This window comes from Lepisosteus platostomus, chromosome 25 (genome assembly GCF_059453375.1).
Source record: "Lepisosteus platostomus isolate fLepPlt1 chromosome 25, fLepPlt1.hap1, whole genome shotgun sequence".
NCBI classification, from domain to species: Eukaryota; Metazoa; Chordata; class Actinopteri; order Semionotiformes; family Lepisosteidae; genus Lepisosteus; species Lepisosteus platostomus.
Genome location: NC_142635.1, coordinates 16493864 through 16521082, shown reverse-complemented (window position 1 = coordinate 16521082; position 27219 = coordinate 16493864). Strand labels below are relative to the sequence as shown.

Here is a 27219-nt window from a genome sequence, read left to right as displayed (position 1 = left end):
TCTGTTGTAGAACTTTTATTCATTTCTATCCCCTAGATATACAGTACAGCTCCCCTTCTAAGGGGAGCTCATGTCATATAAAACCAAAGCACAGTCTATTGACACAGAGCAATCAAGGTATAAACCTGAACTCAAAAGACATGAATGTCTGTAGGTGGAGGATGTGGGGTTAAGGGGTGAGAGGTTGGGGAAGCAAGCAACTTAATTTCATTATACCGTATAATAATGGGAATCCATATAATCTACTACATCCAAATACATGAAATATTACCCAGGGAAGTACAGACACTCGGTAAGACTTCACATAACCTTCTCTGGCTGCTAGTTTGCCTGGTCTTTTACCAACTGTTTGCCATGACGGTCCTGTCTGTACCCCAGGACCAGCTATGGCTCATGGTTCAATGCAAAAAAATTGTTAACAAAAAAGAGAAACCAGCAGATTTGTATTCATACAAACGGAGAACACAAAATAGAAAAAAACATATTAGAATGAGAGGGGAAAAAGTTAAAATGCGACCCAAAAAAACAAATGCTTTCAACAGCACAGTTACTGGCACAGCAGGTTAAAAGAGCAAGATGATCCTTCAGACACCCCAAGATTACACGGCTACACCACCCGGGGAAACAACCTGAAACTGCGGCCAGCCCACTCCTCTCACAGCAGCAAACCTGCCGCGGTGCACATCTCAGCGAACGCGGGTACAAGACGAAAAAAAACAAGGTCAGAGGCTAAACCCAGTATTGCACAGTGCAGCCTCCAACCAGTGGCATGCCTGCCGCCCACCTCCCCCCCCAGTGAGGTCACTGCCTTTTCTGATGGTGGTCCCAATTCGTCAGTTCACAGACTGCACAAGGAGCACGAGGGGAAGGCTTTTACTACTCGAATGGAGCTCCATGAACACGAGAATTCGATCTGAAATGACTAAACTCCTAGGCGCTAGGGTAAAGGGGTAGGGTCGGTTTGCTGCATGACTGCCCTTTTTGGGGAGCACAACCTAACCAATTCCGAGAAGCTCTGGGCCTTCAAATCATCTTGCCCATCTGCTGCAGGACTGAGGTCACCCCTCAGAATAGAGGCTGCTGGGCATGGTATTCCACAGCAAAACGCGTCAAGGGAAAAGCAGATTTATAAGCAGCTGTATAGAAGCACTGGAACACAACGGTTAACTGTACAATTATTTAAAACGAAGATCGGGGATGGAAAATGAAGTGAAAAGCAACAAGGAGAACATCTACACATCAAAGACTTTAGATTCCATGCAAAACCATATTAAACCACGGCAACAGGAGTGGTGATGACTGTGTGCTCTAGTCTACCAAAATGGGACAGGCTCATTCAATGTTCAGTGCAGTCAGTTTTACAGCAAGCGTTGCCAATATCTGAACTTCCCTTGTACAATTACTACCATTGAAAGCAAAGGAGGGAACAATGATTTTGACATTAAAGACTTTTTCCTTTTTTTTTTTGTTTAAAGTAGCCAGTTGATCCTGGATATCAATAAATAGGATGTGGTTATGTCGTGGGATGTCTTGCACGTTCAGCAGAGACTGATCGGCTGGCGAATCCGTTTGGTTTTGTGTCTGTCTTAAGCCAGGGCAAGAACTGTAGAGAAGGAAAAAAAAAAACACAGGAATTACAAGGTCATGTCTAATCCCTTGACGCACAATACTATCAGCTTAATCGCACAAGTGCCTATAAAGTCTAAATGCGTAAGTTTTCAAATATAGCTGGATTGAAACCATGCTTTGGAGTGGAGTAACAAGCAAACACTGAAAAGCAGCTCAGTCGTTTCTGATCCTGACCGATGTTGTGCAACGGGAAGGTGGAAGGAAAAACATCCACTGCTTGCTGGCCAACACCGAGTTAAGTCAACCATGTTCTTTAAACCCATCACTTCATGCTGTCCTAGTCTTAAGTTACACTACACTCAGTAGTGCAAAAGGTACTTCAAGAGATTAAAAAAATACATCCAAGATGCAGAAAGGCCTGCTCTCATAAGAGCAGCCTTCCTTGAAATACACTGCGTAGATAAAATACTGCAGGGGTCCCCAACTCGGTTCCTGCATTGCCGACTGCAGTGGGAAAACAGGCCGGAGGATACTAGGCCCTCCAGGAGGAAGAGACGAGATCCATGACGCACTGCGTCTCAACACACGCTGGGCAGAGAGGCGCCCAAGACCCCTAAAAGCCACATCAAGCCAACAAACTTTGCCTAAAAGCACACCATCACATTCATCACCAGCCTCACTAAACCATTTTTACTGAACAATGCTGTAAACGTAGACAGGTTTGACAATGCATGCATGAGAACATGCAACAAAGCATTACAGCCACAAAACCACAAACAAGCTGGGCAATATTCTTTTCAACCAGCCGTTTCTCCAAGTTAAGCAAGATCAGGACAACAGCTTCAGGGAAAAGGACAGCGAGCCTGCTAGGCTTACCTGAGCAGCAGAGAGCCCTGCTAACAACCAGGAACACTGCACTCCCAGTAATCAAGCAATCTATAATTTCCCACTCAGGGGTCAGGGGGTCAGACATGATTAACTGTGAAGGAGTAATAGGCTGGCTGTTTCCTCAAGAATCTGCAAGCTGAGCTGGGGAACTCTTTAGCCAAGACATGTAGTCTTGTCCAGGCATTTACAGTTCACCATGTGGTCTGTCAGTGAAGTAAAAAAGTTAAGTAGGAATGCATACCACTTATAGCTTCCTGGGCGAAGTATTTGACATCCATGTCTTGATCTGTGGCCAGCTTCTCCAGCACAGGCTTGACTTCTGTCTGCAGGGCACTGTAAGGCACAGGGGACAAGTGAACTCGGGCTCTTACAGACTTACAGGCCAAGTCTCCTGAGTATTGCCCCCTCCCAACCCCAAGTCCTGTTCTGTCTCGTATTGCAATAGACTAACCCCCCTTCTCCCAACCACCCACATCCTCTCAAAATAGCAAAAACCACATCACACCCTGGCGGAGGGTTCGCTCACATGTCAAATGTCAAGTACTGCTGTGCTGCTGCAGACAGACGTTAGAAAACCCAGAGAGAACGTTAGAGAACCCAAGTCTACAAAGCCGGTACTACGAGTTGAGGCTTTGGTCTAGACTTTCTTCAACATCCCTTCAACAAACCCCAAATGAAAAACAAACACTGGTCGCTTCAGCGCGTACTTGCTGTCAAGAACTGGGCCGATTTTCTGCAAGGACTTGGCGACGTTGAACCGCACGTTGGCCACCTGGTCGTTGGACATCTTCAGAACGACGGGCAGCATCTGCTTGGTGGTGATCTCCTGACCACAGGCCTCAGAGAGAGCCTGCAAAGCCACACATAGCACTGATGCGGGATGATCAAAAATACATTTTCCTCTACAAACTAAGAAAAGCAAAGAATGTGATAAGTCTGCCTTAGCCAAAATGAAAATTCTCCTACTTAAGATGCATTCAACTGAATTGCTTTTAAAGTGCTTTAATGACAAAGCACTTGTCTTTTATCTCCATTGTAGCAGTTGGCGGCGATTTCTTTAATGGACTTTTCCAAAAATTCTTGTAAGTGGAATGTTATTGGGCAAGACCTGAATACAAAAGGCCCTTGAACGTGCACTGAGCCAACACTGACACAGCAACAGAAGCACTGCCAGGAGTCTGGCTGGTAACAGGGAAACACGATGGCTGAAAATCCTGTTTCTGTCCCTCCCTCCTCTGAAGCATCGGGAAACAATATCAATATAATTTCAGGTGAAGGCTGATTTTCATTTTTCTAAAGCTCAACTGAATAGGCAGTGTGTGAAACACAACCCAATCCCTATGCGAGCTGTTTCAGGACAAGGCACAAGGCTGTTTCAGAGAGCCGCCTTCATATGTGAAATGGAAGAGACAGCATGGCTCCCCTGAGTATACGAAAATAATTCGAAACAGAAAAGGCCTGAAAAGGTGTTTTGTTATGAGTTTAGAGGTATACCATCACTGTTGTCAGTTCTCTACCGGCAGACAGCTAAGTGTCAGAATATTATGACATGTTCAGCACACAGCCTGACCCAGATTCCCATTTCACTGGAGGCAATACTGCTAGAGGCGGACATGCCCTGGAGCAGAAAACACGACTGGACTCACATTGATGCAGAAGAGTGTGGTCATTCTGTGCAGGTAGTTGGGATCATTGGCCATGCTCAGGACCTTGGGGACGATGGTGTTCTGTGCCCACTCCGCCCCAAATTTCTCCACTAGCTTCATGAGGTTGCAGGTGGCTGCCTCTCGGATAGCGTACACTGCAGAAACAAGGGCACATCGGCTGCTGTCTAGCATCTTTAAAAGTGTGTGTGCTGCACAACCTGATGGGCACGCTTGGACACCACTGCCCTGAGACGACTTCTGGGGAGGAACAAAATCTGAACCATAAGAACATGCAGCACCACCACCAACCAAAAATGTCAGTATTAAGGATGTCATAGTGGAACACTACTTGTCTGAAAAGGGAATGTGCACATTCAAAACAGACCAGCTCCGAGGAATTGTAAAGTATTACGAAATTTCAGGTGCTTAACTACCAGAATATAGCAATGGAACTTCGAGGTTTATCCCAGAACGAAAAGTTAGCAGTGACAACAATCTCTTAAGAAACATTAGCATCACTCAAAACGACACCTCCAGCTTCCGGAGTCACAATAGAACAGGGGTAATAAGTCTACCACAGCCCAAAGTGTAAAAAAGTGCCTCTCATTCGCACCATGCTTGCTAACTGAGCAGTTAGATCCTTGTAAGTACAGACCAGTACCCGCTGGCACAGCAATTTCCCTCTTAATTCAATCTGCAAGCCCACACTTTTCCGAGAATGTCAAACACATGAGGTATTGCTACTCTGTACACGTTAACACAAGACCGATTGAACCTATCCGTTGGATTCTCTAAACAGTCTGGAATGTTTTTAGGATAGTAAAATGGGATGGGTAATCACCAGGCCTGGAAAATTGGAACCGGAGAATATATGCCAAGAGTACGGCTACACTGTGGTCCTAATCTCTCCTGCTGTGGAGTGATTCAGTGCTGACAGATGCTTTCTGGGGCCACAATAAAACAGACAGCACAATACCATTCAAGGAAAACTGCTGCCACTGCTACAGCCAGGGATTGAGCTCCTCTCTCTCTCTAGCCAAGCTCATCATACACTCTCACGTCATCAGAAATAGCTATCCTGCACCATGGAGGACAGGCAGGAACATTCCAGTGATGTAATCTCTCCCCCCCCCCCCCCAGTAAGTTATTTGCTTTGAAGTTGGCTCCGAAGTGCACAGCCTTTGGGAGTGGGACACTGGGCGTGTCTGTGGGATAACAGAACTGGAGAGGAAGGACTGCAGGCTGACAGACAGAGAGAGAGTGATAACGCACAGATTGCAGATGGGCGCCGCGTACCGCAACTACCATGCCCTCAAATACACGCACAGGTCATATTCACACAGGATGTCAGCACGTCCAGCATGGGACATCTTTGTAGAAAAAAAAAGATTAAAAACAAAAGGGCATCCCGCTAAGACTACCAGACCCCCATCATGCTTGGTAGTCCAGTACAGGGTCTGTAGTGGCTACAGAGCAGCGATTCTAATCTCCCCGTGTGCCCTTTCTGTGCTGCCAAGGGGACTGCTGGCATTTCAGGAAACGGCAAGTTTCAGGACGCAGGCGCAGTGCTCGGGTCCCACAGACCGAGCGCTGGCATGCTGCCCACCACAGCCTCAGAGCTGGAGGTCTGGATCCTATTTAGACAGCACCTCACCACTTCAAAGGCTCTTGGAACTTCCTAATGGGATGCAGCCCTACAACATCTGCAGTGATATTTGCACCTGTCTCGCCCAACATTCTTCCGAAAGCAAAATCTAGCAAGAAGTCAACAAAGATAGGGCGCCTTTGTAGTAGGAGCGGTGTGAAATGTTATCTTATACTTTCAGAATATAGTTCAGACTTAATTACACAAAGCAATAAATCGATAAAATGCTGTTTTCAAGTAGATACTAGAGCCAAGAAAGCAATATAGAACAAAGCATATACGGGCATTTCCCAGGCTGCTGCTCCACTTTCTTATCCGACGCCTTTTGGACACTCCGTCAAGACGCATGGCTGGGCCTGCACACAGGCCAGGCAGGCTGTCACCACTCGGCCCAGGAGCTGCAGTCCCACACGTCCTTCCCCCAGTGTGGGGCGGGGGGGGCTGGTTCTGGGCAGCTCAGGGCTCGATCTCACTCCAGCCTCCCGGCTGCAGGAGGACTAAATCACAGCAAACCTACTGGTCTCAGGGGGCAGGATGATCCATTTCTTACCTACATGTTCCAGACAGTTTTAAGGCACGTATTTGTCCTCCCCAAAGCTGATTTCCCTGAAAGGTTCTACATAAAAATGTAATTGATGACAGAGTTTGATCCTTATGAATCACAGGCACCGATGAAACAGGGGAGCGAGCTTGGGCATTTCACTCATTCGGCCTGGTTCTGGAAAAGCTTGCATTGGCCCCACCTGTCCGGATGTTAAGATGTGATGGAAAGGAGTCTAGGCAGAACTAAGACACCGCGAGAGAAGCAGGCTTTGTCGCCCAAAATCACTTCTCAACCCCATCACCCCCCGCAGGAGGAGTGGCAGGATCTCAATGAAGGAACAGCGAGGAGCTTACCGTGGTCGACGAGCCACGCCATGCACAGGGAGTTCAGCTTCTCATCGAAGAACTCCACCCCCTGAGGACAGAGAAGAGCGGTCAGGCCCGCGGGCTGGGGTCGAGACGGGCACGTGAACTGAAAAACCACTGCGTCCCCTCACGTCTGGCTGCCTCGGGGTTATAAAACACACCTGCCCACACCCATCAGCGACAGACGGGGTGTAATTAACTTAGAGGAAGAACTAACTCAAAGCAGGGCTCTGCACTTCATTATAAAATGTCTTCCCAATATTCCGTCCACAATGCTGCAAAAATGATACAATCACAGCGAAATAAAATACTGCTTCATGTTTTAAAGATCACAGAATACAACTGCACACACATCAGCAGGTATAAAAAGTGGTTATACTTAAGCCAAAAAAGATTAAGTGCAATTAATACCGTTAACCCTTAGCAAGTCAATAAGGCCTCTTCGGTGTTTCGTGCATACTCTCTCACCCGAGCAAGCTGTAGTTAAGACATTCCAGTGAATAACATTTGTGCCCATCTGTTGAAATAGTTCAGTGTCCCCAGATATGCATAAATATTAAAAGGTCTCTCAAGAGCCTCATCTTGGTTATTGTGCCAACAGGACACATGTGATATGCTTGCCGCCCTGAAGCTCCACACACACCCCCGAGACCATCGCAGCGTCGGGACTCACCAGCTGCCCGGCCAGCAGGGGCATGTACTCGATGATGGCCAGGCGCACCCTCCACTTGGCGTCCTCAGCCAGCTCCACGATGGCGGGCAGCAGGGACTGAGACAGTTGCCGGATCCCAATCACCTCATTCACACAGTCCAGGTTGGAGATGATGTTGAGGCGCACCTCGGGGCACTGGGAGAGAGAGAGAGGATGGGGGTGAGCACACTTGTCAGGGACTCTAGCAAACAGGCTGATGAGAAAGCTGGCACCGCAGAGAAGAACAGAGGACATCTCCTTGCCAAGGGCTCTGGTTTACTGTTCCTTTATCTTTTTAAAAGGCTTCAGTCTAAAGATCCTCCTGTCACTAGCTGCGCTGGTGTCCTTATAGTACAAGTAACAAGGTAACTGCGCCGATTATAAGTTTAGGAAAAGGGTAGGCCTGGGTTGGGGGCTGATGTCTCCCTTAACATTTCATGCTCTTTGACTCTGTGAAAGGGAAAAAAAAACAACGTGCGACAAAACACAAAAGCCTTTGATAAGATGCTCTTGACATCTTATCAAAATCCTGCATTTTTCTGAGCAAAACGCACACTGTGTTCAGGGACAGAGCAAAACTGATCAGAAGTCACCGTTGTCTCTTAGCTTCTAGGAACACGGGTCGCTGGCCAAAGACCCGATGCTGACAAGTGAAATGTTTCAAGATGATCAATACCTGGTTACCCTGTTCAAGTTGCATCATGAACCTGAGCAGCCCTCTGCCTTTAAATTCATAGCGATTTGAAAGTTACCAATATCTCCAGCATGGAGAGTTAAATACTATGCAGATGAATATAACGGGACATATTGAACGCTTCTTCTCCAGTGTCCAAGATGGAGGCACCGACGTGCCAGCTGTCTGGTGCGCTCGCCACAAACGCACAGCAGCCTGAATTAACAGCCAGGATTATAAACGGCCACAAGAATTATAATTAGGAGACTAAAAAGTTTTTTTTAAAAAAAGAACTGCGGACAAGTTAATTTGTGCCGCAATAAAAAAGAAAGATGGATTACAGAGGAGGTCCGTTGACAGTTTCTTTGAGCTTCCGAAATGTTTTAACAATCGCAGTGAAGAGAGCCCAGATCCTCTCTTGGCAGCTGTGTCTGTCCGCGACGGAGAGCTGCCAGCTCCCACCTGGATTCGCTGCATACAATTGCTAATTTTCCTGCCGCTTTCAGGAACTTGAAAGGAGGGCCCCTCTTAAGCCACACATCAAAAGACGATCCATTTCAATTTCAAATTTTAAATCCGAGTCACGAAACCTGAAGGCAATTTGAATCCAGCACGAACGCAACTTTAAAACTGCGGGTCCTGTTTGAGCATGCCTTCCCGGCTTTCTTTTTTTTTTTCCTCTACCATTTGGCCTTTCCCTTCTAGGCTGTTTCCTGCCTCTGGGGATGAAAAGGCTTCAGTGCTGCACGCCAGAAGCTTGGCCAGCGCCGCGGTGCTCCCAGCTGCAGCAGGGGCAGAGACGTGAAAGCAAGCTATTCTTGCCGGAGACTGGGGAGGACTTCAAACAGGAAGCAGCAGGCATCGCAGGAAGCGAGCGGTATCCAGCACATCCACATCAAAGGGCCTGGAAAGCACCATGTTCACCCCCTCGGCCTCACGATCCTGCTCCCTTCACATCTCCCACCCCCGCTGGCCGGCGGCAGAAACATCAAGGCTTTTCGGGACGCGGCGGAGGTGCTCCGTAAAATGGGGGGGGAGGAGGGGGAAAAAAACCCAGGTTTCTTGGGAATGTTGAGGAGTTCTTTTTACCCCGGAAAAAGATCTCCTGGCAGCTGGCTTCAGAGCCTACAGGAAGCCAACAACCGAAACGTGCGCCCGATGTCACAACATGAGGGCCGATCTACCTGGAGGGCAGAGAGGGCTCAGAAAGCACAAAGCCCCCAGCCACCCCGGGCAACAGGGAGATGGACACCCACACGACACACGAGTGTTCTGCATCAGCCAACACTTACAACAGACAGGGCGTGTGGAGCGGCAAAGGACGCAAGTGTTCCCCATGATTGCTACCACATGTGAACTAGCCCTGAGGGGAGGAGGGGGGTGACAGAGGGAAGACACCTCCCAAGAACTTGTCAGTCTTTCGAAACATCTCTCTGCACTGAAAGCACACGGGAGAGGTGTATCTTTCCTTTGGAACTGGGTGCATTGCCTCCTTTTTTAAAGGAAATTATTACTTGAAAATAACCACAATTTTTAAGGTCTCGCAAAGAGGAAACAAAACAAAAGAGACGGACACCCTAAGGGACACGAACAGAGGACAGGTGTCTTCCGGGGGGGCGTGGGCACACTCACCTCGTCTTTCAGCTGCGCCAGGAAGAGGGGCAGCAGGTGCTCGATGGTGTTGTCTTTGCCCAGGATTGTGGACAGGCCCATGATGACCGACGCCAGCGCCGACTTCACGTGCTGGTTGGTGTCCGACACCAGCTCCTGTGAGCAGGCGAAAGGAAGGAATGGCATCAGATACAGAGAAGAGGGCACAGGACGCTCGGCACCGCCACCGTTTCGACAATCTTCCTTCCTGAGGCAGAGACATTTGCCGCACATTCAAAATACCGGTCGTGAATTGTGGGGGGGGAACCACTCTGCACGGTGCTTGAGAGAACTAGAAAAACAGCTGAAGAAAGAGTTGGACAGGTGTGCTGTGGGACCCAGTCTGTCCGCCCCTGCAGAGGGGCAGGCTCGGCAGGCACACGCCACAGGGAAGACGCCCATCCGCAGGCACCAGCGCGGCAGGCCTCCTCCCAGCAGACTGGAGACCAAAACATGTGTCGCTCACATGGCCGCCTCTCTTATTTGCGCACACAGATCATTAACCCCTCGCCCAGGTAGGATTTATTTGCGTTGCTGTAGCTATGAAGGGTTTGGAATTAGTTTTCCGTTTTTTTTTAAAAAAAAACCCACACTGCTTCTTTTACCAAACTGAGCCCACATCCAGCACCCTGGACCTAAACCCGCTGGAGCGGGAAGCAGGCAGGTTATCGCGACGCAGACGTGATTTGAAATTTGAAAACGCTGAAAAAGAATCGAGATAAGTATAACAGGGAAACTGGTGAGTAAACCACTGAATTTCTAGCCACACTAAAAACTTTTTTAAACGATTGATGTGTTTCCCCAATACAGTTTGATCCTTACACAAAACCCGTATTTTGGTAACAAATTTGAGTCACAAATTCATATGCAAAGTTACTGGCATACCAGCTACAAAACAATACAGTTGGGGAGGAAAATGAGTGGCACACAGTGCTCATCAGTGTTAGAGAAGCCATTAATTAGTACATGATGCCTACGCAGCCCTGACATGCTGCCTCTTCTAGTTTCCTCCCTGAGCCCAACATGCACTCCTGTTGAGTTTTTAGAGCTGCACACTAGAATGCTCTGAATGACATGAAGCAGGCAAATAAGGGACTGTGGAAGCACATATACAAATCAAGGGTCCAAGGGTCGTGGGGAAAAAAACCCAGCCGGGAAGGGCACAGTATGCCTGCGAAGGCCTGTAGGTCTAAGGGACTATCGAGATCCAGACAATCCAGTAAAGCAATGCAAAAATGGTGGCCTTGCTTTCTGAAAGAGTGCTTCTTGGGCTCTGTATCTATTCCTGCAGGGCCACAAACAAGTGAGCACTTGGCCGAGGTGACAAGGCTCCCATTCGGCACTTTCCTGGATGAACCCCCGATGCAACTGCTTCAACAACACAGCCAGTATGTTCCAGTCCCCCACAACCCTTAGTGTAAAGGTCTGCCTGCCGTTCTCAGGCCTCAACGCGGCACCTTACGTTTCTCCACTCCCTTAAGCACAAGTGCTCAAGCACAGGGAAAAAAAAAACTGTTTTGTGATAGTCTTGATCTTTATGCTGCTGCGTGCTTTTCTGCTCTTAATTTCAGCAACATGTTCGTCCTCAAACTGCATTAAGGATCAGAGTCGCCTTCTCTGGGCAGCAGCACAAGGTCAGGTAAGGTCATGGTGGTGGAAGCCCCAGAGCAGGAACGTGCCGAGAAGTTTGTGGGAAAGGTTTCCAAGTACTGACAGAAAAAGGAAGTCAGATGCTGACTGTGCAGCTATCTGCAACCTCAAAACCTCAGGACGCTGGACCTGTTTCTTCCTGTTCTGTGAAGGTACCTCACCTCAGGCAGGGGAAAGTAACTGATCACCAGCCACTGCGTTAGAGACTCTGGCTTGGATATCAATTTGCCAGCATCTGGGCTACAGCCGGCCATCTCACTAAGTCAATTCAGGAAAAGCCACATAAAAAAAACCATGATCGTGTGGCCAGTTTTAATGCTTAACTGCTCTTTATCTCTGCGTACTTGAACTGTCTCTTGTGCAAGAGTGTCGGCCCTGCAATATCTACTTTTTTTGCATGCAAGTTCAATAAACGCTAGCCTGTTCTGTGGGGAAAAAAAAATCAAAATGGTAAGAACAGCCTCAGTGGGGAACCTTATCAAGAAAACAGGTTCTGCACAACGCCGCGTTTGAGTTAAATAGGTCAGCCGAACTGCTGATGAGGGATCATGTGTCTGCAGCTGGAGGGTTTGTCTCACCAGACAGAGGCTGTCGGTTAACCCAGCCAGGTGCTGGCGATTCCACAGTACTACTTGGAGACCGTCATTTCGAAACGGAAAAAGGGGGCTGATCACTGAAGTTTAATGGACAACTGCTGGATTCTGAACCCCCCTCCAAAACAATAATATATATTGCTTACACTTATATAGCTCTTTCCTGGACACTCCACTCAAAGCACTTTACAGGTAATGGGGATCCCCTCCACCCCCACTAATGTGCAGCCCCACCTGAACGATGCGACGGCAGCCATAGTGCGCCAGAACGCTCACCACACATCAGCTACCAGTGGGGAGGAGAGCAGAGTAATGAAGTCAATTCATAGAGGGGATTATTAGGAGGCCATGATTGGTAAGGGCCAATGGGAAATTTGGCCAGGACGCCGGGGTTACACCCCTACTCTTTTCGAGAAACGCCCTGGGATTTTTAATGACCACAGAGAGTCAGGACCTCGGTTTTACGTCTCATCTGAAGGACGGCGCCTGTTTACAGTATAGTGTCCACGTTACTATCCCCACATGGACCGCAGGTTGAGCACCCCCTACTGGCCCCACTAACACCACTTCCAGCAGCAGCCTTAGTTTTTCCCCAGGAGTCTCCCATCCAGGTACTGGCCAGGCTCACACTGCTGAGCTCCAGTGGGTTGCCAGTTGTGAGCTGCAGGGTGACGTGGCTGCTGGTAGAGACTCCAACAGTCTACTCTCCTCTCTGACAACAGGGCTAGGAACTCAGGCCACCCCTGGAGCACAGAAAATTGTCAACTCTAGCTGTGAGGACAAGACACAGGCCAAGAGGAATTTCACAGTTTCTTCACCCATCAACGAAGAGAGAAAGCACATCTGAGCCAGAGATCAGATGGCACCTTTTTCCATAAAAAGGGTTGCCGGAGTTTGGAACAAGCTATATAGCCATGTTTGATTCACCAAAGCAGCTGCATGACATCTGTTGGATCACTGAAAAACAAACCATCCAGATGGGCCAAATGGCCTCCTCGTTTTGTAAACAAAGATCAAAATGAGTAAGCTCACAATTAAAACCTGTATTCCAACGGGTCAACCGCACAACCCAAGGCCATCCCTACAGTCCAAATGAGCTCGACGCTGCTCACTGACCCTCACATTGGGGGAGGGGAGAAGTCCTAAGAACACACTTCTTTGTCAACACAGCCCCATTAGCGCTAATCTCTCCATTTCTTATCTTTGGCATGATAAGACATGTTTTAATGAGCAAAGGAAACTGGACAGCCTCAAGTCAACAACGAAACTCAAAAGAGACAGGGGGGGGTGGAACCGCAAAGCTTTTTTGCCAAGATAAGTCTGGGGAGTAGGAAGGGTGCTGATAAATGGGAGCTCAAACAGGTGCACACCGCCGCCACCTTTACAAACTCAGAGAGCCCATGACAGGTAAGCAAACAAGCCTCCCAGCACCTCCGCAGTACACACCACCCTACCTCGGTGACGCAGGAGGGCTTCCAGGAAACCCCCACGGTCAGACCCCAGGACTTACTGAGAAACCATCAGGGCTCCGGCACGTCACTCACGCAGGAGAAACAAAACACCCTTTGACACTGCGTGCCAGATGGGCAGACCTACACAATGGAATTTCCCCCCCAAATATTTTCAGATCATTTATACGGCAATAATAGATTCAATTCGGTTAAGGCTTTTTATCCAATGCAGTTTATATTTGTTCAAAGGCATAGAGCTGGTCATTTTACTGGAGCAATCCGTGGGCAGCAGGAAGACAACCGCAGAGGCCCTGAACACTGCTGCACACTATAGCCTCAACACAGCGTTCATGATCTGTTAGTGCACAGCTCCTTGCACAGGCGGCACAATAGTGAAAATGGAAATGGTGCACGTTAGAACAGCTACTCTTTCAAGAATATGTTTGATGAGAGGGAACTGAGACTGTCAACAATATAAAAAAAAACACCAGCATGACAATTCAGAAAAGCCCAAGTCAAGGCTGGTTCTGATGTTTGTTTTCTTTTGCCTGCAATGCCTGAACATATCCAGTTATGAGTCAGCTTAGGAGTAATGCACATCAGGTCCTTCAGCAAAAGCAAGTGTTTTTGTGCAGAAACAACATCTGCAACAGTTTAAACTCCTGCCCTTGTAAAAGGTCTCTGCAGTGTGCGCTAAGTGGTGCCAGACCAGAGTGGCTGATATCGGCAAGGAAGCCCATTGGATAGAGAGAAAATCAATCTGCCCTTCCCCAAGGGTGAGAAAGAAACGCCACCTGGGAGCGAATGAATGTGCAACAGCGCCCTCTGTTGGGAATGCAGAACACCAGCAGCCATCCAGTTAGGATGTAGTTCTTGAGTTATGGCCTGTAGCCCCGAGAAGCCAAGGGCATTGCCCCGCTACCCTGAGTGGCTTTACCAGAACTCACTTTCTAATTGAGAAACTACAACAAGCAGCTGATAAACTGGGAGGAAGATTCAGCATCAACAGGCCAAACAAGCCTACAGCCAGGCCCAGTCTGACAAACCCTTGCACCAGGAGAACAACAGCTTTATCATCAAGCCGAGAGGTCAGCTAGGAGACCGGACGCGAGGAAAACGAGGAGACAAATACTTCTTCTAGCACTACCTGGGAGTTTCGTAGGAGGTGATCGGCCTGTGCCCTGTACATCCTCGAGACGTACAAGCGGGTCGAGCCATGTGCTGGCCTGTACAAGCCTGTTCCTACGGTCTGATTTTCACACGCCCGGCCCACACCGAGGCGCTGCTTAACAAGCAGTGACGGGCAGGTCAAGCCACTGAAAGCACACAAGTTTCCACGTCTTCGGCTCGGACGCTCTCTAGGTTTTGAGCTCCGAAACAAACTTCTCCGAGCAGCAGCCAGAAGGGTTTTTGACCAAACTATCAGCAGGAAGTACAGCAAGAGAAAAGGAGAGCATGTGGGAGTTGCAGGATGATCTTCATTCTTGTGTAGCATTTATACAAAACGCCCAAATGCTGACAAGCCATCGGCACAGAGACTGCTGAATCCCTCCTCTGCCTCACCTGCCTTAAACACAAAGTACATAAACCGAGATCTCCTGAACGATCATCCTGTCGTCTGTGAATCTCTTCAGAACAATCGGGTCCACAGTAAACACTCAGTTTACACAGACAAAATATGATCAAGTGGAGTTTTGTCTGCAAAATGAAAAGTACCAGACTTCCCTCGCGATAACAGTAAGTATAGGGCAAACGGTGTAGGGACAAGCAAATTGTTTACCATGGGTGCTTCGGATGTTTTAGTGAACTTCAAATGAAAAACAACAATACACAGTCAGAAATACTATATAGGTTTACAATTAAGGAATGTCAATGGTGTCCTATAAGGGTAGGTCAACTGCATAGTTTGGTATTTTGTATAGTACATTTTATGACATGAAATAAAAATATAATTTAAGATAAAAAGGCACAGGAACAATTTATTGACTGTGTTGCTTGCAATTCTTTAAAAAAAAAGTCAAAAGATCCAGAAGGCATATGTATTGTATGTATTTTTCTTATCTCAATACTGCTCATTGCTGGAAGAAGTCAGAGCTATACCACAGAGGAAGACAAAGAACAGCACACAAGCATTCACTGAGAACATGCGCCACCTCTGGAGCACATAGCGCAGAGCAGACATGACACTCACCTTGACACAGGGCAGGATGTGGCTCATGATGATGGTCTCCCTGCTATCCTCTGGCAAATTTTCACAGAATTCTGAGAGGGGGAAAAACCAGCTGGTCAGGAGTGGAGTTGTTTGGGCAGCAGGGATCAAAACAGTTATACAAACATCTTGCCATCTACATATCTGCTTATTCTCTGCAGCTCTTCCAATCATCCATTTTCTAACCTCTCTATTCAACACTGGGGCACAGGGGAGCCAGAGCCTATCCCAGCAAGCAACAGTATCAAAGTATCCAGTATCAAAGCAGGATACACCCTGAACGGGATAGCAGTCCATCTCAGGGCGGACAGACACACACCAGGGCCAGTTTTCCCCAAGAAGCCAATTAACCTACCAGCATGTCCTTGGACTATGGGAGGAAACCCACAAGAACATACAAACGTTATGCAAATAGCACCCCAGGAACTGAACCCAGGGCCCTAGTGCTGCAATCCTAAACACTATCACCATGTCTGTCCTACTTTTTCCATTCCATCTGAACGTTAATGGAGAAGCCGCAGACAGGGATGAGTGATGGGGTTTATAATGAGCTTAAACCATTTTCCTCCTAATCGCCAACTGTATTCCTTTATTTCCTAAAAGTCACTGTTTGTGCTGGATCATAATATTCAAATAATTGCAAACTTTAAAACAAAGAAGCAAATGTATTGCCCCACACCTGCCAGTACTATCACTGGTATCTTAATCAAACAATATAAATTCAATACAATATTAAGACAGATAAGCAAATGGGAATGTTATTTTGATACCAAGCGTATCTCATAACAGGGTGATTTGACTTACAAACTTCAAACAGATAACAAAAGATACTTTAAAAAATAGAACCACGGCCAATCTAATGTTTTAAGCACAGAGCAGTCTCTCGGGATCGCAACAAAAGGCTGAACTGCTCCCACCAGGAATTGAATAATCGCTCAACGAGCTCAAGAAAACAAGATCTTGGTCTAAAGCAGCCAGTCAAGACATTAACGCTCATTTGGTTGCTGTAAGTCTTTCAATGATCCGTTTTCTGGGGACTTCTGAGGACATGGTCTCAACATAAAGGCTTGTGGAGTAACTCTGCACATCTCCAGCTCTTTGCATACAGAAAAATAGGCTACTAGCTCCTGATCCTGAATGTATGTGCAATTAACTCCCCATCTGTAGCCTCCACTCCTGGTGTCTGTGTTACACTCCTGACTTAATGCTTTAGCAAGTTATTTTTTTCTCTAATCATCTGGAAAGCATTAAAAGGAAAGAAAGCTCTTTGTGCATCACTGTGGTAAGGGAAGAATGAATCAGAGGCCAACTCCAGCACAATCACAGCCTGCCCCAGCACTGACCTTTGACCTTGTTGGCCGCCGCAGCCCTGACCTCAGCCTCGCAGTCCTTCAGGAGGCTCTGGAAGGCTGGTACCAGGTCGTTCTTGGTAATCTCTGGACCCACTGCCTTCTGGAGCTGGAAGAGGAGAGCGCACAGGGGAAAACTGAAAATCTCACTTGCCCACAGTGCCAGGCCCGTACATTATCATCTCTGAACAGGACTGCAACTTCATGGGCGGAGCGGTGGCTCTGTGGCTCAGGATCTGCGCCTGTGGCTGGAAGGTTGCCGGTTCAAATCCCGCGGCCAGCAGAGGAATCCTACTCCGTTGGGCCCCTGAGCAAGGCCCTTAACCCCAGCTGCTCCAGGGGCGCCGTACAATGGCTGACCCTGCGCTCTACCCCAAGCTGGGGAATGCGAAAAGACAAATTCCTAATGCAAGAAGTTGTATAGGGCTAATAAAGTGATGTTATGTTATGCATGGAGAAACCCAAAAAGAAGCAAGACAGTAGTATTCTCCTCATGTGTGAGGTTAAACAGGCCTATATGAATGAAAATAAACTGTACATGAAAGCTTTACTTGAACAAAAAAACTTGTTTTTAACGGATTAGAATTTGCGCAGTGGGTTTGTTAATGTGCGAAGTTTCAGAAGCAGACCTCAGGCTCCTGGAGGCGAGGCCACACTGCCTCTGTAAAAGGCACTTGTAGGTGTACCTGCATCACAAAACTAATCACAGCCTCACTGCCAAGGACTTCTGCAGGCAAGCCAGCGATTGCCGGGAGGTTATCCGTGTTCTGTACAGGTGTTCATGGTCTCCAAGGTTACTAATTCTATTAATCCGGGGCCGTTCGCAGCCAGAATGGAAAATGAGAGGAGACAACAAAAAGACAGGATCCAAGGACAGCTGAACGCAATATTTTTACATGCTTTTATAGTGTTTTTCCCCACACATAAGTGAGGTGCGTTAGCAGCCTGCAATACCCAAAGTCACTTAATTGGCAGGACAAGTAATCGTGACTACTGGTTTTCACCGAGGTGACTTTAGTGCAAGCATTAAGGGCACTTAACGCTATTGATTCTAAGGGAATATTCATTCCAATGTCAAATAAAATCACTACTGACTTTCTCTGTTGGATGTTCCAGTATCCACTAAGTACTACCTACTGTGGGAACCATTTAACACCACCTCTGCCAAAACTGGACTAGAAATGTGTGCTCTGCTCTTCAAAATCATTAATGCAGGTGAATCAGGGAACCAGATTTTTAGATGCTTTCAAAATACAGACCAAATAGCACCACCTTACTATCGCAAGGTGGTTCTATTTGGTCCGTTTGTATTTGGTTATTACCAGCACAACTTTGCAGGCTTTTTTTTTTTTTTGTCGGCAGAGCAGAAGAGACCAGTAGCACATAGAAAAATAAAGCTATAACCCACATCTGCGGTAAAAACATGGCAAATGCTTGGCGTTCTTCAAAGAAACGTGCCAAAACAGCGGGTGTGTCCCCAGGCAGCGGGTGGCCGCGCTGCACGCCAGCAATCAACACCCCGCCTGGCCACCACTGCACGTCAGGTGCCAGAGCTCAAGGCCCGTTTCTTACTGAGGTCGCGTTACACAACTGCCCCCGTCAACCCCCCAGACCGGGGGGGGGCACAAGGCCGGATTTGGGCAAGTCTCCAACCTGTCTGAGGGGACCTGCGACCAAGCACAGCTTGGAGAAGGGCCTGAGACCCCTCTCGAGCTGCGCGCTCCTCAGAAGGTGCCTGTAGCACAGCAACCCCGCACAGGGCCTGCGCTGTCACTGCGGCTCTGCTGGCTCACACCTGGAGGCAAGCAGGGGCTTAAGAGCCAAGCCCACACGGGGAGCACAAAGACCTTTAAGCCCCGTTTAATTAAAACAGCCTGGCGAGCAACTCCAGGGATCGCAACTGCTTGTTTGCAGCTACAGTCATTTCACTTCTAGTCCCGACTGTCTGCACACAGCTCTGTCCTTCCTCGGGGAATCTTTGAGATTCCTTTCAACTACATTCCTCACGGGAAAGAAACCGCTAGACTAGGAGGCACTAGAGCGGGGAAGGATAATGACTAGCACACCGAAATGACTAAGTCTTTTTTGTTAAATTGAAGTGTTCCCCTGGTGGGATGGGATAAAAATCAACACCATGCCTTTCTATCCAACGTAGCACATAATGCGTCAAGAAGACTTACAGAACTCCAATGTTTTTTCATCCTTTGAATAACGTTTTATCTTCACAAATCCTTGAAGGACTGAGAAAGTTTATACTGGAAATCGGGAGCTGCAGACTGGGTTACGGAAAGGAGGGAGAGATTTTGAACTTCGACGTGCCCCCCCCAGCCCCCCACTTCACACCACCGGGGAACATGGCTCCGAGGGGAGCAGCCAGCAGCAGCGGGGGTCTCGCTCACCTCGGAGAACTTGTCCGCCACCATGTAGCGCACCCGCCAGGACTTGTCCTCGGCCGCCTGGCGCAGGGTGGGCATCACCAGGGTCTCCAGGTCCTCCTGCGGCAGCAGCTGGGCGATGCTCACGCAGGCCTCCACCGCCAGGAGCCGCACCGAGTCCTGCAGGGCAGCACAGGCACATCAACCCACCGAGCACAGGCCCACCCCTCCCAGGGCAGCTGACTGGTGCAGCCTCAGGATCTCACAAGAGCTACCTTGGATGCAGTTTTGCAATGAGAACATTATAAAAAAAATAATCCTATCGGCACTACAGTTATCACCGCCAGGGAGACTCCTAACTAAGCACTCATTAAAGACCCCCGGCACACTGTCTGTAAGAGCAGGGGTGCTGCTCTTAGTATGATCGGTCAAACCCAAGTTCTCCCCTAATTCTACTGCTGAAGCATTTTCTCGCTCCTCCACCTGACCTGCTGTGTAGTGGGGCCGTTGGCACAGACTTTCTACGCGAAAGGTCTAGAAATAAAAGGGTGGACTTCCAGAGATATGCAATATTATTTGTTGGGTGAACTTTGGTGAGTATTATTTTTGTAGAAATACTCAAATTTAGAAAACCCAGTAAATCATGCTGACTAAGACGTCTTTTCTGGAGCTGGTAAAACCTGTCATGGATCAATCTGCGGAGCAGTAGGAGTTCAAGGCCTTTTTAGCTGCTGCAGCTCTTGTGCTCAGTCACACATTTCACAACTGGCAACAGCGAAGCATGCATGTCAAGCGCGGCCGTTCTGTAAACTGCACTTTGAGAAGCCACCTTTAAAGGCACTATGTAAAATAAAATGTATTATTAAAGGTTATAAAAGAGAACGTAACTTTAAAAGGCGAGAGAAATGTTCCTGTTGGAGAACGGGTGTTAATGAGAGCTGATCAGATGTCAGAGGTGCAGGGCTCAGGAGGGGACAGGCAGGTGGGGAAGAACAGGGGGCTCGTGGGTGTCTAGTGGAGAGTTTGATCTGATATGCTTGTTGAAGGGGCAGCACCGTCCTGTACCTGCTCGTCAGAAGCCAGCGCGGTGAAAAGGGAGATGATGTCACTCTTGACGTACTCCAGCTCCAGCACCTTGGCGAATTCGCCCAGCTTAGAGGCGGCAGCTCGGCGCACCATGGGCGTGTCATCGGAGCACAGGGTTCGGAAGTGTCTGGGGACACATACGCAGAAGACTGAAGGCCACGGCCACTCACACAGCCGGGAGACAGGCTAACCTGACAGTGTTAAAACACGCCGTGCAGTAGGAATGACGGCAACATACGTGTGCACACTCACGACCAACGAATCATGGGCGTAATTAACAGTTGAGCGAATGAAGCCATTCTATAGATCGTTATGTAATTAAGGAAAGATATAGGCAGTGATGCTAAGCCATGTTAGTTTTCATCTGCACTGCGCACTTGGATTTCCAGCAGCTGGTTCTGGCAGCAGCCCAGTCCTGCTCCCTGATCTACCCGACGCACTACCGACTGCCTCCAAACTGCTGGCCACACTCCTGGAAGCACTGCTAAGTGCTCTAGAGGGTCCTTCTCATCTTTTATTCTCGTGCGTGTCATTTCTTATTTCATTTTGCTGAAAGGAAAACCCACAGAAAAAACAACTGTGCCGTTAGACAAATTGTACTTAAAAGCTGCTGCAAGGGCACCATGCTGTGAAAATGAGAGCATTTCTCTCCCTGCAGACGAAATCGTAGTCGGCACTACAAAGGCCTGCTAATTTCTTCGCTGCAATGGCTGGAGAACAGCAGTTTGAGCCCACAGTGAAACACGCTTTCACCTTAACCTGGAAGGAACAGAGGGTCAAGAGAGGAAGTATCCATTCCCTGCTCCCAGAACCTCAGCTTTGGTGGATCCAAGCTCCTGCTATGCAGATGCTAAGCCTACAGGTCCCAATGCATCTATTGCACTGAGAAAGGGCTGGGGAGTGGAGCTCAGGCTCAGCCTGTTCTGCAGGCACAGGGGTGTACAGGGCCACTCACTGGCGGATCTCGGCCTTGACGGTGCTGGAGACACGGGGGTAGCAGACGCTGAAAAGGCCACAGGCGGAGGTGCGGGAGGTGAACCAGTCCCCACTGGCCAGCCGCTTCACCAGGGGCTCGAAGTGCACCTCCAGGTCGACGGGGGAGTGCTCATGGGAGATCTTCCGCAGGGACTCCACCGCCTTGTCGCGCACCACCGTCTCCTCCACTGTGGCCAGGCTCTCCAGGGGCGGCTGGGGGACAGGCGGACGAGAGGGAGAGATGTTGAGATGTTGAGAGAGGAGGAGGAGGAGGGAGGAACAAGGGAGATCAAGGCTTTTAGAGACAGTGCAAGGGAGAGACATTGAGAAACTGGGAGGCAGAGACATTTCAAGGAAAGAGGAGACAAATGAAAAGGACAAGGTGATGAAAGGAGAGAAAGTCAGGAGAGTGAAGAGAAAGATGAAAGGGAGAGATACACAAAAAAAGGGAAAGAGGAGAGACAAGCATAAGCAAAACAAGAGGGCCTTCGGGGGGTAGGGGATGGGTGAAGGAGGAAGAGGAGGAAAAGGTCTTGTTTCCCAGGTGGAAGAGACTACCAGGGAGAACAGACAGCAGGACTGACAGGAGCTGAATTCCCAAGCAGCTTCAGCGTTCGATCTTACCAGCAGGCAGTGGACATACTCTGGGCCTCCCACCAGCATGGTGAAGTTGCCCAGCTGCTCTGCAAGGGCCAAGAGAACTTCATCCTCATCATAAATAGTGTCTGCGGAGAGAAAGAATGAATTTCTGTATTACGTCCTTCTACAGCCGAAAACAAGCATCTCTTTACAGGAATCAAAGCAAACCCCACCTCTTTCTACCCCTGACTCCCTGCTTTACAGCAAGATAACTACATGTAAAGGCATCAAAACGTAGTCGCTCCCTGTGTCACATTCCACTGTGTTCAACTCATTAAGTCTGCACTCATCCTGGCCCTGAGCCAAACCATCTGCATCAGCAACAAACCCCCTCTGTTCTTGCATGAGAAACGGCTCTTCCAAATCAAAACACGGAGAGTGCACAAAAGACATCCCACATGTACAGTGCTGTGAAAAATAACACCCCATGAAAAGGTGTTTTTCCACATATTTACATGTATAGATATCTGATCTTCATTTCAACAATATTGATAGATAAAGGTGATCTAATTTAACAAATAATGAAAATTTGCAATCATTTATTGCACACAAAAAAAGTCAGAAATGCAATTGTCTGCTGTGGAAAAAATAAGTACATCCCCAAGCTTCAATAGCTGGTGTTGCCCCCTTTGGCAGAAATCACTTATTGTAAGCATTTCCTGTTATTATCCATCAGTCTCCTACAATCGACTTGGAGAAATTTTTGCCCACTCCTCCAACTGTGATGTTTGAGGGCTTTCTTGCACGTCCTGCCCACTTCAAGTCCCCCCACAGCATTTCTATGGGGTTTAGACCTAGGCTTTGACTTGGCCATTCCATAACCCTCCATTTCTTCATTTGGAGCCATTCTTGTGTGGATCTGCTTGAGTGTTTTGGGTCATTGTCTCGTTGCAAGGTCCACTTATGGCGCAGCTTCAGCTTTTTGACAGATGGCCTCACATTCTCCTCAAGTACTCTCTGGTACAATGTGGAATTCATGGTTGACTCCATGATGGCAATCTGGCCAGGCCCTGAGGCAGAAGAGCAGCCCCAAACCATAATGCTTCCACCACCATGCTTTACAGTTGGTATGAGGTTCTTTTGGTCAAAGGCAGTTTTTGGTTGTAGTCAAACAAAGCATTGTGGCCAAACGGCTCTACCTTTTTTCTCATCCTTCCAGAGCACATTGTTTCACTAGTCCTGATCTTCACCTAGGTGTTGTCTAGCAACCTTCAGTCGTGCATCTATATTCATTTTTGAGAGCAGAGGCTTCTTCCCTCCTGACGTCACATGTAGGGCAAAGTTGTGCCATCTCTTTCGGATGGTGGACTCATGCACTTTGACACTGACTGAGGCCAGACTTGCCTGTCAACCCCTTGAAGTTATCCTGGGGTTCTCGGAGACCTCCTGCAGCATCTTCCGGTCAGCTCTTGGGCTGAACTTGGTGGGACGACCAGGCCTAGATTGCCAGTGGTTTGACATTTTCTCCATTTGTAGATTATCTTTTAGACAGTGGAGTGATTGACTACAAATTGCTTGTCAATGGCTTTTTAAACCCTTCCCAGACTCACAGACATCAACAGTCTTTCTTCCGAGGGCCTCAGAGAGCTCTTTTGATCTTGGCATGATGTAGCCACACACCTCAATTGCCAAGACCAAACCAGACCACAGGTTTCTGATGTTTAGAATTTATTATAAAATCATTTGCACGTGTTTTAGCGTACCAGATTCTTCTTTTAGGTATTTGATGCAATGATAAAGGTAGGGGTGTACTAACTTTTTCCGCACAAGGAAATTGCATTTATATTGATTTAAATAGTACAAATAAGTCCAAAATGTGATTTTTCAATTAAATATATCCTTTTGTCCAAAAATGTAAAAAAAGACAAACCTTTCATGGGGTGTCCTTGCTTTTTCACACTACGGTAGTTTTGGAAACGAAACCGTGCGGCCCTGTTCACATTGCCGGACTGTTATAATCAGCCCAGGATAGCAGCTGGGGAACATGAAGCCTGACTCTTTTGGTGCCACCCCACTGAAATCAACCTCGCTTTCAGTAAAACGCGTTTCACTGGTTCCTGGGGTGGCAGTGGGGTACGTACGCACCTGTGAGGAAGGGCAGCAGCTCGGTGCGCGTCCTCTCCACTCCCAGCGCCAGAGCGATGGTGGACAGCTTCTTGATGCTGTTCAGACGCAGCTGCCAAAGAGAAGGGAAGAGATCAGGGAGGCATGTGAGAGAGAGAGAAGCCTTGAGTGCTCGGACACAGGCCGCAAGGCAACAAGCTACCCAGCCATACCGCTCGAGTGAAAACCACTGCTTCTTCCAAGACATCGGCAGATCAATAACCTGCTCGTTATCGAACAGGCTGGATGGGCCGAATGGCTCCTCTCATTAGTAACCTTTCTGAAGACGGGGTTCTGCTGACCCAGTCTGTCAGGACGTGAAACCTGCTACAGCCCAGCGTAACGAGGCACTGGGGGACTGTGCCCAGTACATGCCAGCAGGCTGCGGTGTTGATCTTCCATCACTGTGAAGGGCACTAAAGGCTGGGATCCCGGGAATCAGCACACGGGCTTCAGAAATGGGGAAAGGAGAGCCGGACATCTCCTTCACATGACCTACTAACAGACCAGCACAAAGCCTGTCCCCCCCGCGTCTTCTGACAGTGCGGACAGGGGGGGGAGCTCAAGAGAAAATGCGAATCTGCTTCTTCAACTTCACGGAAGTACAAACCGCCACCGTTTCTAACCACCAAGCTCCCGAGAGGTTCTGATCTCGGCCAGTTTGTTTACAGGACTGAATCAGACAGAGTGCTGCTGGCAACCCCACTGAGCTCATACAGGGCCTATATTTAGCAGTGAGGGTAAGGGTTGCCACGGCAACAGATGAGCCATCACGTACACCCACCAGTCTTTCAGAACCATCTGCAAAATACCGGGGTCCCTGCAGCCACGACTGGAGAGCACTGCACCACTCCTGCATTCGCAAACCACCGCAGAGGTGCCCCCGGCTAGACCGCTTGGTGGTCCGCGGGAGTTTTTCCGGGAAGAACAGCACTTCTCATGTGAAAGCCAGGGAGGTCAAAGGCCTTTATTAAAAGAGTGAAATCTAGAAAGAGACCTCATTAATAAACTCCCCTAAAATCGGCTTGATACTGGTTTCTGTGATGTGAATGGACATCACATGAGAATACTGTAAAACAACAGAGAACGGGGGACGGGACATCGTATTAATAAGTGAAATATAAAATAATAACAGCTCGTTTAGGGCTTGGTCACTCTCAGTACATCAGACCCTTCAATCCTCACACATGAAATCACAGATCTGTGTCTCACTGGTGTCCCCGAGGGCCAGTCGGTTTCGACAGTCCCGGGCCAGCGAGAGCTCTGGGCACCGCCGGGCGCTGAGGCCTGAGCGGGGAGCCAACAACAACAACGCCCAACCGAAGAAGAGGAGGAAAACCGGCCGTGTGCACCACAGAGACCAGAAAAATGAACACTTATACATATACACAGAGCGGTAGAGCTGTTTTTCCTGCTGCCCCCTGTGCCCTCGTCCGCGAGTCCAGGCTAGTGGATACACCCAGTCATGACGGGCAAATCGCTGCACCGGCTCGGCGCTCTCCATGACAACTCGGCGGCCCGCTACCAAGCCCGGGGGGACGAGCACGTATCCTCCTCAGAGCCCAAGTCCAGAATCGGAGCCGCTCCTCCGAGTTCCCGAATTCTCCGAATTCCCGGTCCCCGCCCTCCCCCTCTGGCTACTGTAGTGTACCCCAAGCACAGCGACAGCCCTTGGCGAGGAAAAAAAATAAACTATTCTAGATCCATTCTGTTTTCTATTCAAGTCTTTTGTTAAAAAGGCGGCTCCGACAAGCTCTGTTTGGATACAAACAGGAAAACCGAGAACCGTGTCCCTGAAATGAATCTCTCCGCCTCTCTCACCAGCACCGCGGCTCGCCGGCTGGGATTTCTGGAACAGGCCCCAGACGTCACTCCTCCGTTTCATCGCTCCGGGTCGCTGAATTCCGCAACGCTGCGCCTGAAAGCTGCCAGCCCCACACTCCGACCTCCCCGAGAGCCCATGTTTAGGGGCTTACCTGAACGTCTTCATTCCGGAGCTCGTCAATGAGCACGGCGATGGGATAGAGAGAGTCGTCTCCGTCGGCTCCTGCCATTTTGGATTCGGGTTTGCTGCTTCCGGCTTGCGGCGCGCACGGGGTTTCCTGCGAGAAGACAATGACCACCAGGGGCTGGTGGGCGGTCACCAGCTTTTATCTAAAAAAAAAAAAGACAGCTATTTTTTTTAATCGACCAAAGGCACATAAAACCAGAGTTTTATGTCAAAATTAAGTCGTTGGGACCTTTACTGTTAACATGTATAATTTACCTCACCTGGTGCACCGTTAAAACTATCGGTGACTACTCGTCGCAGTCTGTCTATAATACATCAATAAAGTTGAGTGAAATTAACCGACTCTTGCACATGCGTGCTGCGAGATTAATATGATGCCAAATGGAAACATTTTTGTTAAGGGCAGAGCAAGCGCCTGCGCAGTGTGGTCTGTATGGCGCAGACGGCAGATGTTTCTGTTTTTTCATGTGCATCGATTTTGCTGACTGTCGGGCTCTGTGTTGTTTTATGATTCTCAAAGCATCACACTTAAATATCGGAGATCGTGAAAATACGGTGTGCACTTACGTTGCGTTTTTCATTGTATTGTAAATATATAAAATATTTGCGAGGTCTGTTTAAAACATGTTTTAATAATACATATAACAACAAGATGACCTATAATAACAATAATCGCTTATACTTACATAGCGCTTTTCTGGACACTCCACTCAAAGCGCTTTACAGGTAATGGGGACTCCCCTCCACCACCACCAATGTGCAGCATCCACCTATATTAAGAGAATTAATTTTGTATTCTAAATTTGATTGGTGCTTTTCATTATTATTATTATTATTATTATTATTATTATTATTATTATTTTAACAAACTATTTGAATGAAGCTTCTGGATTGAATCTTTTTAGTCTTGAACAGAGAAGACTGTGAGGAAACCTGAGCAACTGCTCAAAATCCCCAAAGCCCCTCCCAGAATCAACACAGGATTTCTTCAAAACGAACCATGAAACACGAAAACTGCTGGAAACAGCGCAGAAGTGCATTTCTTTATAAAAGAAAGACGAGAAAGCAGTTCTTTACCCAGAGAGTTGTGGGAGTGTGAAACAAGCT

The 27219-nt window shown here is 48.3% G+C and overlaps 1 protein-coding gene across 1 annotated transcript; it reads right to left on the bottom strand.

Annotated features, from left to right (window-relative positions):
- ppp2r1ba (protein phosphatase 2, regulatory subunit A, beta a) lies at positions 1-26253 on the bottom strand. The gene is made up of 15 exons (XM_088619444.1): positions 26078-26253; positions 24084-24174; positions 21984-22084; positions 21340-21572; positions 20364-20511; positions 19323-19478; positions 16918-17032; positions 15557-15627; positions 9654-9788; positions 7331-7504; positions 6646-6706; positions 4104-4258; positions 3165-3307; positions 2699-2790; positions 1-1603 (listed from the first exon to the last, which is right to left on the bottom strand). Exons 1-15 carry the CDS (start codon positions 26153-26155, stop codon positions 1587-1589), a joined length of 1770 nt encoding a protein of 589 aa, XP_088475570.1. The 5' UTR covers positions 26156-26253; the 3' UTR covers positions 1-1586.
- Between the last annotated feature and the right edge of the window lie 966 nt (positions 26254-27219).

Bases quoted from the DNA above. Each gene is read 5' to 3' on its own strand.
- ppp2r1ba (XM_088619444.1), bottom strand. From the start codon at position 26,155: ATGGCAGGAGCCGACGGAGACGACTCTCTCTATCCCATCGCCGTGCTC. The intron at 22,085-24,083 runs GTGCGTACGTAC...TTCTCTCCGCAG, and splicing joins GCTGCTGCCCTTCCTCACAG to ACACTATTTATGATGAGGAT. The intron at 9,789-15,556 runs GTGAGTGTCATG...GCCTGCTCACAG, and splicing joins ACATCCTGCCCTGTGTCAAG to GAGCTGGTGTCGGACACCAA.